The sequence below is a fragment of the Typopeltis vanoorti genome, chromosome 19, assembly GCF_054136105.1.
Source record: "Typopeltis vanoorti isolate ZY-2024b chromosome 19, IOZ_Tvanoo_1.0, whole genome shotgun sequence".
Classification (NCBI taxonomy): Eukaryota; Metazoa; Arthropoda; class Arachnida; order Uropygi; family Thelyphonidae; genus Typopeltis; species Typopeltis vanoorti.
Genome location: NC_143567.1, coordinates 44520259 through 44534306, shown reverse-complemented (window position 1 = coordinate 44534306; position 14048 = coordinate 44520259). Strand labels below are relative to the sequence as shown.

General features: G+C 36.4%; 1 protein-coding gene across 4 annotated transcripts in view; it reads right to left on the bottom strand.

The window, feature by feature from the left end:
• The window catches only part of obe (activating signal cointegrator 1 complex subunit obelus), a 596544-nt gene that overhangs the window by 337706 nt on the left and 244790 nt on the right, over positions 1-14048 (bottom strand). For all 4 annotated transcript variants that reach the window (XM_090409638.1, XM_090409636.1, XM_090409637.1 and 1 more), the window contains one exon: positions 3941-4165. In XM_090409638.1, coding sequence (XP_090265764.1) covers positions 3941-4165 — 225 coding nt within the window. The remainder of the gene's footprint in view (positions 1-3940; positions 4166-14048) is intronic.

Below are 14048 nucleotides of genomic sequence, written 5' to 3'. Positions count from 1 at the left end.
TGTCAGTGATGTGAGTCTGGCTTCTTATCCAGGTGTTTTGCTTCTCATCTTTTAATGTGATGCCTAGCATCAACCTCTCCATTTTTCTTCAAGTTGTTGTTAATTTATTTGCCAGTGCTTTTGTTAGCGACCAAGTTTCACAACCATATGAGATGACTGGAAGTATACACTGTTTAAATGTCTTCCTTTTTAAACAGAGTGGGACATCATTGTTTTGAAAAATACTTTTCAGTTTTCTAAATGCACTCCAGGCAAGTCGAACTCTCCTATTTATTTCCTTTTGGAGTCCACAGTTTAGATCAATGAGATGATTAGATCAATGAGATGACCTAAGTATATATATATACGAAGACTCTCTTTCCAAGAACTTGTTTTCTATTATTATGTGTTTTGGTATTACAAAATGATTAAACATGATTTTAGTTTTTTTCTGTTTATTTTTAGACCAACTTTTCTGCTTTCATGATATAGGTCTTCTATCATTATATTAAGGTCTTCTGGAGTGTTTGCTAAAATTATGATATCATCTGTATATCTTAGGTGTGTTAAATAAATTCCGTGTGATGATACAGCGTTCCCTCTTTTTATGGGAGTTCACGGTACCATCTAGTCCCCCCAAATTTTTATCCAGGCTCCGGAACCAGCATAGGCTGACAAATCAGACCTATGGGTGGGTCAGTATTCCTGACTGTAATCCGTGTATGTCCTCGGACCGGTTTGACTGCTTGCAGGATGAAAAACACCAGATAAACTGGCGGAAAAAACCCTGCTGTCCATGCCCAAGACAGGCTAACTTGGCTATGGCTGAGGAAGATCCTTGAGCTCCTCACATCGTTGACGGGAATCGAACCTAGGACACTCCTTCCCCAGGCATATGGTTGCGAAGAGCAAAGCCACTAGGCTAACCGCGTGGACTTTAGGTGTGTTAAGTATCTGTTATTAATTTTTATACCAAGGTTTGTCCAGTTTATATTATTAAATATTTCTTGAAGGACTGCTGTAAAGATTTTGGGTGATAGAGTCTTCTTGTTGGACACCTTTTTCAATTGATATTTTATTGCTACTCATGTGAAGTTGGATTGTTGCTATTGCAGTGTGGTATATTGGTGGAGGTCCATATATTCTCCAGAAACTCCCTGATTCTGGAGTGCTTACAGTAGAATCTACAGTACAAAGATTGCTAGCTTGTAAAAAATAAGCCTTCAACATGTGCATCTAACTATCCATGATAATATCTACAGTAAAGGAAAGGCTATGACAAAGAAAGAATTATTGTAATGCTCACTAGAGAGTTGCAAATAGTTTTTTGCACTATGTACACTGGTTTGGCCGAGAGTAATAACTTCAGGAAGATACTGAAAGACAAGAAAAAGAATGGAAATGCCAGAGTTACATCAATAGTAACCCTTCCCCCATAGTCATTATAAAATGACTAGGCTTAAAAGTTAAAAATGCTTAAAATGACTTAAAAATTGACTAGGCTTTACATTACAATTTCACCCCATAAACAGCTTAACTTTTTTCTTTCTTACTTTAAACATTTTAGGAGCATATGATTTTTTCAGAAAATTTACAGCAATTCTATGTATTTCTTACACAATCAACAAGGAAGTAAAGAGCATAATAAAGAGCTCAGAGAAAAAGCGATGTGCGATGTTATTCAGAATAATTTTTTTTAAAAATACATAACTGCTCTTCTCTCTCTCTCTCAGACTCGCTTCATTCAATTTAAAATATTCTGTTTCAGCCTTATGCCCTTTTTCATAAATGGATTCAAGACCACTGCTCCACTGAACTAGTCATCATTTCTCCACTTTTCCAAGGAGAAATTATGTAAAACCAAGCAACTGGTGTCAACATTCATATAAAGTTCAGCTTCAAAATTACCAAAAACCACTTCACTTGCATCCCTTTCACCCTACATACCTGAGGGTTTTTTTTTTTTAAGAAAAGTCTTCCTCACACCATTTTCTGCAGAGAACTAGGAATTCAACAGGATTCAGGAATTCAGTTGTTCAACAGGATCAATAGGTCTTTTTTTTTTTTTATGGTAAAAAAATTATTTTTTAGTGATATATGCCTATATGACGCTGTTGCACATAAAAGGTTTTGCCAGCTCTTATGAACATGTGTGGAGTTAATAAATATTAAAAAATAGTTAGCTATGACATACTGATATTTATATGCATATAACAAGAAATAGCTTCCTTACAACATCAATAAAAAAAAAGTGGTTTAAAGGTTATAGGTATACTAGGGGGGCTCCCCCCCACAAGTTCTGGACTGGTAGGCCGGTTCTCCTTGAATTCTGATGACTCGAAAGGGGGATTCCCCCTGGTGCCTGCGGCGCTAATCCCCCCTGAGTTATGGACTGGTAGGCCAGTTCTTGAATTCTGATGACTCAAATTTTGAAGACTCAAAAGGGGTCCCCCCGGTGACTACCCCCCCCCCCCCCCCGAGTTCCGGACTGGTAGGCCGGTTCTCCTTGAATTATGATGACTCAAACTTTGAAAACTCGAAAGGGGGTTCTTCCCCCTCCCCCGAGTTCTGGACTGGTAGGCCAGTTCTCCTTGAATTTTGAAGACTCGAAAGGGGGTTCCACCTCCCCTAGCACCTGTGGCAGCCAACCCCCCCCCCCCCCCCCCCAAGTTGCAGACTGGTAGGCCAGTTCTCCTTGAATTCTGATGACTCGAATTTTGAAGACTCGACACTCAGGGTAGTCCCTGAGTTTCAAAACGTTTCAAATAACTTGACAAAAAACGTGACACAAAAACGTTACAAAAAAGGCTTATCATTTTATATTATAGAGTAGATAATATGCAGCACTTATATAGCATGTAGTACTTTTGGTAACTTTTTTTCGCACATATACAACATGTGAAATATTGCTAATAAAATAAATCATCATCATCATCATCATGCATATCAAGGATTTAGGCCTAGCACGGCCTGTTCCAGCCTTAGAAGTCATCGTTGAATCGTTTAAGAGGACGTCCTGGTTTTCTTTTTCCTAATGGCTTGTACTTTAAGGCTTGTTTTGGTAATCTTTCTATTTTCATTCTTTGAACGTGTTCCATCCATTTATGTTTATATTTTTTAATTTTTTCTATTAATGGTTCTTGGTTTAATTCTATCATAATTTCTTCATTTCTTTTGTGATCAAATAGAGTATACTTTGCAGTTTTTCTCATAAACTTCATTTCTGCTGTTAATAACAGCAGAAATCTTTGTTTGTCTTTTTGTTTTATTGTCCAGATTTCACTTCCATACAAATAAGATTGGTAGGGCTAATGTATTATATACTTTTAGTATGGTTTGTTTTTGAACTAGGTTTGGTTTAAATATAGAGTTAATTACACCTGTTATTATTAAATATTTTGCAATTTTTAGATTTATATCTTTTTCATTTTTATATGTGATCATACATCCTAGGTAGTTAAATGAATTCACCTGTTCTAAGATCTTGTTATCTATTACTATTTTAGTTCTTACTGGATCTTGTCCTTTAAAGGCCATAGCTTTTGATTTTTCTGTTGATATTATTACCATAAACTTTGGCTATCTCATTTAGATCTAAAATAGCTTTCTATAAGTTATCTTCAGAATTTGTAATTATTATTTGGTCGTCGGCAAAAAGAAGAGTGTTTAAGTTCACAGTAGGAGAAAGCTTAATACCTTGATGGAAATTTTTATTCCATTTAATTTCATAAAATGACATAAAATTCCTGGACGAAGGCCTCCTCAGTTCTTTCCATCTTTCTCTGTTTTTGGCAATGGTTGACCAATTTTCCCCAACAAAATTTGACAATTCATCATAACATAAAACCTTAACATAACATAAAATTCCATAAAATAACATAAAGTATGTATAATAATAAAACAGGATGGGAATCCAAATACATTTAACAATATTGAGATAATAAATAAATTATTAGCTTACTTCTGCATTCAAGTTGTCAACTAGACTGGCTGGAAAGTTGCTCTCTATAGGATGCTGACAAGTTAAAAGTGTCAAATAATGACTAAGCTTTTCATGAGAAGTAATAATAGTTCCATGCCCAATTTTATCATATTGCGGACGGCCAGCTCTGCCAAAAATCTGCATAACATCTAATATTCCAAGATCTATGAATGATCCATGTTTGGAATCATATATTTCTGTTCCCTAGAAAATAAAATATATTTTTTAAAATTATTCAAAATATATAAATTCTTTGCTGTATTATTACTACATGCAATTACAGGAATTAAAAAAATGAAAAATTCTACAGTTTGGTAATTTGGAAAGAGAAATTATGAAACTATAATTCTCAGCATTGGAGTTGTCTTAAAAGTTTGTACTTAAGAACACGAATGCCCCCAAGCATCTGCATATTCACCTTTTATCAGTTTTATACTTCATTAGATAAAGGTTTCACTGGCCTGACAGCTGTTAAGAACTGGTTGGTTCTTTTCAGAGACCAGACAGAAAGCTTAGTATTGATTGAGAGTTTTTGCTCTCTTAAAATTTGTGCCTGGTCTCTGAAGAGAACCAACCAGTTCCAAAAGCTGTCAGGCCAGTGAAACCTTTATCTAATTCCCTTTTACAAGGCAAATATACTGATGCTTGGGTGACAGTCATGTTCTTTTAAGTAGTCCAAACCAAGGCAATTCCAATGCTGAGGATTGTATTCTCATAAGCTCTCTGGTCGAATTATGAAACTTTCATAGTACATACATTCAGCTTTGAAATAATGTTGGATCCTTAATATACACTATTTCTATATAATTTACATAGCCAAAATGAAGCTGTATGGCTCTTTCTTAGTTAATTAAAAAGTTCTATTCTAGGGTAAATGTGGAGGTCATGTTTAGCTAGTCTAGAAAACGTGTTTTTAAAGTTAAATATAGTGTGGCTTTTTGTCACAAATTGTGCTGCAGTTGTGCATCGGTTAGATACAAGTGTCCTTCAGTGGTGTTATTGTTTGGAACTGTGTTGTATATATTGTGTTTTCACTGCCGTTTGTTTCACTATTTCAATGTGTAAAGATGGCGTCCAACAAGAAACGTACGTCAGCGGCGCGCAGGACTTCTACTTCTACACGAAAGGCTGGCTCAGCGTTAGATTTTTCGCAATGGATGTGTTGCAGAAACTGCTACATGTATGCGCCAAAAAATGTGAAGGATCTGTGGTCGGTCTGGCTAAATGAGAAGAACGAAAATGTCGACGTATGTGAGAAGTGTCGGGATAGGCTGGAGCGTTTAGGAATGGAAGCTGACATTGGGACCGTAGTGGAAGAACTTCGGCGGGAGTTTATGAAAATGAAAAATGACCTTCATCTTCATAAGGAAGTGCTCGGTAAGGAGATACTGGAAGTTAAAGCTGAGTTTAATGTGTTAAACAGAGAAATTAGGACTATAGAGATTACTTTAGCTGAAGTAACTAGAACGCTGAAGTAAGATTACTTTAGCTGAAGTAACTCGTTGCAAAGGTGGAGCAAGCTACCAACAATCCTATCTCAGTATCTCCTATAATGCAAAACACATCTCCTTGCGGATATATCTAATGTTATGCATTAAGGGAAGGGCCACTACCCAGATAGGAGTTTTGGTAGCTTTGCAATGAGTTGCCCTGGTGTTCTACCACCTTACCCCAGTCCTGAAGATACTTTCAGGCGCAAACTTTGTTTGCTCACACTTGGATAAAGGATTAAACTAATTTTATTATACTCTAACCAAGTGAAAAATAAACTTTCAACATTATTAGATATTGTGAAGAGGAAAAGTGCCAATGGGATGATAGTGTGTGTGCTGCCTCGTTTTGACAATTCCGAGTTAAGTAGACGAGCAATGATAATGAATGATATGATTGCAAGAATGTGCAAAAAAAGGTCTGGAATTTGTTGATGTTTGGAGTGTTTTTGAAGGAAAAAGGCAGTTGTATGCTAGAGATGGACTGCATCTTAACATGGAAGGACATAAGCGATTGAGGAAGTTATTGTTTTCTGAACAAGTTGAAGTTATTGGGCAGGGAAACTAATATTGAAAAGGTTGAGTGTAAGAGAGAAACTTTAGCACTGATTGTATATTTATTGATCCTTATATACAGAATAAATTGCAGAAGAGAGGGGATAAAAATCGGTATGGAAGTTAGCGACTTATATATCAGTTCTAAAGCCGGTACAAAATCTAGAGGGGAATCTGCAATTTCTGTATACCAATGCTAGAAGCATTTGAAATAAGAGAGAAGAATTTTTGGCATTAGTCAGAGAAATCTCACCAAAAGTTGTAGGCATTAGTGAAACTTGGCTGTCAGCAGAAGGGGTGGTCACTGGAATTGAATGTGATGGGTAGAGTATTTTCAGGGAGGATAGAGAAGATAGAACAGGAGGAGGTGTACTGTTGATGCTAGCTGATGTGTTGCAGCCAAAGAAAGTAGTATATCAAGATGTTAGACATGTGAATTTAGATGTTAGACATGAGAGTTCATTTGAGGTGGTCTGGTGCGAAATAGTGACCAATGCAACCAAATATACAGTTGGATGCTGCTATAGGCCAGGGAGTACAGGGGGAGATATTGAATTCATGCATCAGCAAATTAGTGCAATGGGTGAAGGCTTAGTGATTATTATGGGGGATTTTAATTATGGTGATATCAATTGGAAGGAGGAAATATCACGTAGCAAAAAGGAAATGGAGTTCATACATCTGCTACGAGATAATTACTTGAAACAGCACATAACTGAAGGGACACGTGGTGTGAAAGTGTTGGACCTGGTTATTGGTTCAGAGGTTATATGCATAAGTAAAGTGTCCTCATTACCTCCAATTGGTGAATGCAAACATGTGGTATTGACTTGGGAGGTTGCAAAATCTGTGGATTTTTCTGTTAAGAAGTATATACGGAACTACAGGTTAGGCAATTATAACAAGTTTCGGAGTGAGCTTGCAGCCATCCCATGGCAGAACATATTGCAAGGGAAAGATGTTAGCAGTGCTTGGGATAAAATCAGCGGGTATCTGAGGAAAGCAATATCAGATTGTGTCCCCATGGTCAGGAGGTCAAACAAGGCAGGCATTAGATGGATGAGCAGTAGTATCAAGCTTGATCTGCAAAAAAAGAAAATGTTATGAAGAATTTACAAGGAGAAAGGCGATCAGGACACCCATGAACAGTACAAGGCTCAAGCTAGGAAGGTTACCAGCATAGTAAGAAAAGCTAAATCAGATTATGAGAAGACCTTAGCCAAAGAGATCAAGGGTAATCCCAAAGAGTTCTTCCGCTATGTGGCAAGTAAGAGGAAGAATGACTTCGGAAGGATAACTTTAGTGGGTGCTGATGGTATTGAGGTGACAAAATCAGATGTAATAGTCGAGTTACTGAGTGATCACTTTTCAAAAGTCTATCACCCAAGTGAGGATATCTCTATGACCTAATACCTAATGTGAGAATTGAAGCTAAAGAATCAGAGGTATTAAATATATTGCAAAATTTAAATGCAAACACTGCTGTAGGCTTAGATGTATTATCAGCTCGGGTGTTGTGTGAATGTGCAAATGAATTGTCAATCCCTCTTACTTGGATATTTAATTTAAGTTTGAACTCTGGTATGGTCCCTAGGGAGTGGAAGTTAGGTAAAGTGGTTCCTTTGCATAAGGGTGGCTCTAAAACTGTAGTATTTAATTACAGACCAATCACCATCTCAGGAGTAGTGGTAAAAGTATTGGAAAAGTTGGTTAAAGACAAAATTCAAGAATGGGTGGATCAGGATATGATACTCTATAGAGAATCCAACATGGTTTTGTTAAAGGTAGATCCTGCCTTAGCAATCTATTAACTATTCATAATAGAATAACATCTGAGTTGGACAAAGGAACTGGCTACACAGTGGTACTTCTGGATTTCGCTAAGGCTTTTGACAGGATACCCCATAGAACACTGTTATGCAAATTGGAGCAGATGGAAATGGATATTAAATTGGTGATATTTGGGTTCTTTACTTTTAGAGTAGTGAATGAGTGGAATGTGCTCCCTGAGTCTGTGGTGGATGCTGTGACAGTGAATGAGTTTAAGGCGAGGTATGATAGATCTGTATGAATGTCGAATAGTTGTGATGAATATGATTTGGGGCCCTCCCTCGATGAGTCTAATGACTCCCTGGAGTTGCCCGTAATAATAGTAATAATATGGATAGGAGAATGGCTCAGGGAGAGATACCAGAAGGTAGTGTATGGAGGAGCAGAGTCCAGGTTAAGGCAGGTGACCAGTGGTGTGCCTCAGGGCTCTGTGCTTTGGCCAATGTTGTTTAATTTGTATATAAATGATATAGGAAATGGCTTAAAGGGAGATATTCAGTTGTTTGCTGATGATGCAAAGTTGTGTAGTGCAATAAAAAATCAAGCTGATGTTGAAAGTTTGCAGGAGGATTTAAATAAGCTGGTAAAATGGGCAAAAGATAATGGATGTCAGTTCAATGTGGAAAAGTGTAAAGTCATGCATTTTGGGATTAAAAGATTACCAGCTGTGTACTACATTGATGGAAAGGTACTCCAAGAGATTGATGAGGCTAGGGACTTAGAGGTATTGGTAGATAGGGAGATGAAGTTCAGAGGACACATTGCTAAGGTGTCCAAAATTGTACATAGGATTACTTGGTTGTTGAGGAACACACTGACATCCAGAGATAAAGAGGTTATTATTCCCCTTTATAAAGCATTGATACTTCCACATTTGGATTACTGTGCTCAGGTCTGGTCACCTGGATTCCTTGGAGATGAGGAGGCTGTAGAGAGGGTTCAGAGAAGAGTGACCAAGTTGGTGAGTGATATAAAAAATGCTCCCTACATTGATAGATTGAGAGCTTGTGGATTGCAGAGATTGGTTGATAGGCGAAGAAGAAGGGATATGATAGAAACATTCAAATTACTGAAAGGTTTTTATAGGATTGATGCAGGGGAAATGTTTCAGCTGTGTGATAGTGATGGAAGAACAAGAGGTCATCTCTGGAAATTAAAGAAGAGTGTGGTTAACAAAGGTTTCAGAACAAGGTTTTTTGCCTGGAGGGTGGTGAATGAGTGGAATTCATTGCCTGACTTAGTTGTGAGCTCTTTGTCTGTAAATGAATTTAAGAAGAGATATGACAGATATTGTTTTGCTAGTTTGGTTATCCATGGAGATACCCGTAATAATAATAATAATAATAAAAAGTAAAACTGAAATTATCCATAAATCTCTATCCTGAACCGAGCTTATTCTTCACTGAGTTTCTCTTCTAGAATTTTTATTAACCTCTTTGCAATTATCCTTTTACAAATCTTAGCCAAAACACTCATTAAAGAAATTCCTCTGTAATTCTCATATTCAGTTTTATTTACTTTTGTTTTTAATAGATAGGAGCTATTCGAGCCATCTGAAATTTGACCTTTTGACCAGGCCCTCTGAATTATGCAGAGCAGCCACTGTAAATCTTTAAAACTCCTTATCTGACAATTCTGGTATAACTTAATCCACTCCAGCTGACTTTTCCGCATTTCAGGTCTTTGATGGTTTTTTCTACTTCAGGTATTCATATGTGCTTCTGATTGCAATTCCCGTGAATATTTCCTACCATTGTTCTTTCATTTTTTGTTTCATATAGCAATGTTTCAAAGTAATTACTTCAGATATCTAAAGCATATTCAGTATTTATCACCTTCATCATCTCTGATTTCTTTACTCTTTCCTCCATTTCGAAGCATTTTCAATAGCCTCATGAAGATTCCGCCACCTTCCTGGTATTTATCTTCTATATTCTTACTAAGATGAGCGATGGACCACCATACTAACAAATTGGATTCCAAAAGAAGGGAAACGAGACCGAGGACATCCTAAAAGAAGGTGGAGTCATGAATTGTCAAATTTGTTGGGAAAAAATGGTCAACACAGAAAGGTGAAAGGAACTGGGGGAGGCCTTCATCCAGCAGTGGACAGAAAATGGCTGAAAAAAAGGAGAAGATTCTTACTGAAGTCTTCCCATGACTTTTATATTGCTACTTTTATACATTACTTTGCTTTCTTACATTTTTCTCTGTATTATCTCAAAGCATGTGTTGATTTACTTGCTAGAAACTTATTGGTATCATTCTTTGTTTTCAGGAGTGCCTCTTTAACTTCTTGCATCTACCATGAAGTTCTGATTTTTCTATACTTGCAGGCATTACCACATGCCCTGTTGTCTGGCTGAATCAATCAAAGTTTCATCAGATACTTGGTCTCCAAGGTTTGGATCTTGTTTAATAATCTTTAATTTTTTTATTGCATAATATTTGTATATTTGAGTCTACACTGAAAGCTGTTTGTCTTAGATATTTAACTTTCTCACACTTTTTTCAATATGAAATTGAAAAAAGTGTCTTAGATAGTTAACTTTCTCACACTTTTTTCAATATGAAATTCATTTTTATCAAGTTTAAAATGTGATTACTCTTTTATAAAAATCAAGTGGATATTACATCCAGCATTATTTCAAAGCCAAATACAGAAACTATAAAGTCTCATATGAAATTTGACCAGAGAGCTTACGGGAATACACTCACTGGCATGTACGAGTTGCCCTAGCCAGACCTTATAGGTGACATGATCGCTATACTCAAGAATTCCATATATTCATCTCCTATTGGTCTATTTTGATAAGGTTTCACTACCATGACAGCTGTTTCAAACTGGTTGGTTTTCATCAGACACCAGGCAGAAACCTTAAGCGAGCAAAAACTCTCTTTCAGTACTAAGGAACTTGAAACGTTGGAGAGGTGTATTTTTCGTAAGCAAACTCTCAGTCTGTGAGTAAAAGTATTTACTAAAATAAAGAGCCAAAAGGCTTCAGATCGGCAATGCAAAATTTACAAAAATCAAGTGGATATTAATTCCAGCATTATTTCAAAGCCAAATACAGAAACAATAAAAGTTTCGTATGAAATTTGACCAAAAAGCTTAAGGGAATATACTAGCCAGCATTTACAAGTTGCTCTAGCCAGACCTTATAGGTGACATGATTGCTATGCCCAAGCATCCGTATATTCTTATTTGAAATCTCTTGTACTCTTGTGTCATGAAGATTCAATGAGACTCTTCCCTATTTCTTTTGTTTGCTATCTAAATTTGTGCACATCTTTAGTTTGGAACACAGTGTTAGTAGTGACTAGTCCATGTCCTGAACAGCTAATAATAATGAAATTACCATTATCATTAGTTTTGATCATTTCTCCAAATGTTTCCAAAACATGTCTTCTATCATTTCCTACTCTGCTGTTTAAATCTCCAACAAAGATCACCTTTTCTTTTTTTCTTTGTCAGCTACCTTCTTCTGATTCAAAAAATTCCTGTCCTTCTTACTCAGCAGAACCTTCTGTATTTTAGGCACATAAGTCTCATTGCTCAATTCCCTGTTTTGAAGTTTGCCTGCATCACTTTACTTGATATTGCCTATCAGTAAAGAAGAATCTCCTGTGTTTAGTATTATGTACTACAGCTCCCCTTTCTTTTCCCTGATCAGTACTGACTGAACATAACATTTTGTATTTCTTATTTAGAAGAATTTAACCCCCATCCCACCCATGGAATGCCAGTTATATCAGTGTGATACTTCTGTAAGTCTTATGCAGCTCAACCTCTTTTCCATTCATACGTTTTACATTGATGGAACCCATCTTGAATTTTGCTGATGGTGTTTTGATATTCCATCATATCATAAATTTGGTTTAATCCTTTACCCAAGTGTAGGCAAACAATTTATTATAGTCTAACCAAGTGGAAAATAAACTTCCAACATTTTTCTTTTGTAAATCCAGAGTAAATTAATAATAAGGTGGTACACCTTTTGGCAACTCGTATAAGTAAATATGACCTCTCCATTGCTTCTGCCTTAGTATCACCACTTCTGGGTCTGGCTCCCACTGATGAGACCTCAATCAAGGTCGAAACCGGTCTGGGTAGTGGCCCTTCCCTTAATGCATAGCATTATACATGTCGCAAGGAGATGTGCTTTGCATTATGGGAGATACTGAGACAAGGAGTGATGAGAGCTTGGTCCACCTTTACTACGAGTTGCTTCAGTCCTGAAGATACTTCAGGCACAAACTTTGTTTGCCTACACTTGGGTAAAGGATTAAACTAAATTTATTATAGTCTAACCAAATGATAAATAAACTTTCAACTTCTTCCATCATATTAATTTATGAACTCAACTACTATTTGACTTTAAAAAAAATATTAATCCTGTTAAAATTCTATGGTTTGAACTTTCTGTTAAGGTCATCTTTCAGGGGTGTATAGTCTGCCAACAGTTGTGAGAACCTTAGCTGGCACAGTCCCAAGAAGAGTCAATTCGTGTGGAAAAGGAGAAAGGAATAAGGTGATGTATGAATTTGTCACCAACACACAAAATCACGTGCTTTATCTATAAAATTTTCAAACTGGTATACAAGCAGAATAGTTGCCACTTTAAAAACTAGAATTTTCATAAAAGAAAAGCTAATTTTCCAATAAACACCCATCTCACGAAACGCAATGATTACTCTATTATCAGAATGGATTCGCCTTCTTCTCCCATGTGCAGAAGTGTTGGGGGGTCTCACATCTGTGGTCAGACTATGTGTGTGGGTGGGTGTAAGTATGGGTGTATGCATACATACCCTACAATAAAGTAACTAGGACCATACTATTATAAGCAACATCATATCTAAAACTCATTAGCTTGCTTGAATAACCTCTTGTGATTTAAACAAAGTCCATAAATAAAATTAAAAACTAAAAACATTTAAATAAAAAATAAGAATTAATTACAAAAGCAAAAAAAAAAATTTCATATTTTTGATATCCAGTATTAAACTTCTACATATAGTCTTGTCATTTATATTACTGAATTCATTCACAGTTTACTGCCGATACTTAACACCTACAGTTGTGTATTTTAGCCTATATTCCTTATATATATATATATTATCACTTTCCTGACATTTACTCATAAGGGGTGTTCAGGCTAATATGACAGCAGTACATGATTAAGTTTACATGACTAATAATCGCCTATCAACAATTTTTCTCCAAATTAGTCTATTACTTGGTCAGCACTCCAATATTGTCATATCTAACATTTCATTCTTCTAAGGGACTTTTGACTGAATCCATCTGTCTAGACCTTGCTTGACTGACTTGCTCCATATAGACTTTCCTCTGAGTTTTTTCCTGTCAACAAACATATGTTTTGCTAACCTGTCCTCACTAGTTCTATTTGTGACCATACTACTTTAGATTAGCTCTGCTCACACATTCTTTAATGCAAACAATGTCAAGTTCTTTCCCAATTTCTTCATTTTTAATATGATTCTGCCACTAATGCTATCTGTTTATGCCCCTAATTTTTCTAAGAACTCTCGATCTATGGTCTCTAATATCTGATCAAATGCTTCATTTCTAACCCAATTCTCAGATCTATAACTTAAAACTGGTTTGAACACTGTCTTTTATAATGCTAGTTTAGTGTTTAGGCTAATTTCTCTCTTATTCCATATGAATGTATTCAACCGACTCCAAACCATACAAGCTTTGCTTATTCTCTTGTCTATTTCCAAATTTAATTTGCTATTTTTACTAAAAACTGTGCCTAAAAGCTAAAATATTTTAATTATTCTATAGGCAGTGAAATTTTCTATGCTCCTGCCTATTTACATAGTTATTATTATTATTATTAACGTCTGACCTCCATGGGGTCGGAGACTCATTGCGGGAGGTACACACTATTGCACACAATGCTCATCCAACCATGCTTTAAACTGATTCAATGTGTCTAGACCAACAACACACTCAGTCAATGCATTTCACTCACCAACCACTCTCTATGCAAAGAACCTTCTGCTCACACCCTCCTTATACAATTTCTAGCGATGACCTCTTGTCCTACCCCCTCTCCCCCATTCAATGAAAAATCTCCTGCATATTGATTGACACGATAACAACCCGTGACTAGCTTATATATCTCATTCATATCCTCCCCTCCCCCTATTCATGAGGCTCTGCAACTTACATTCTCTCA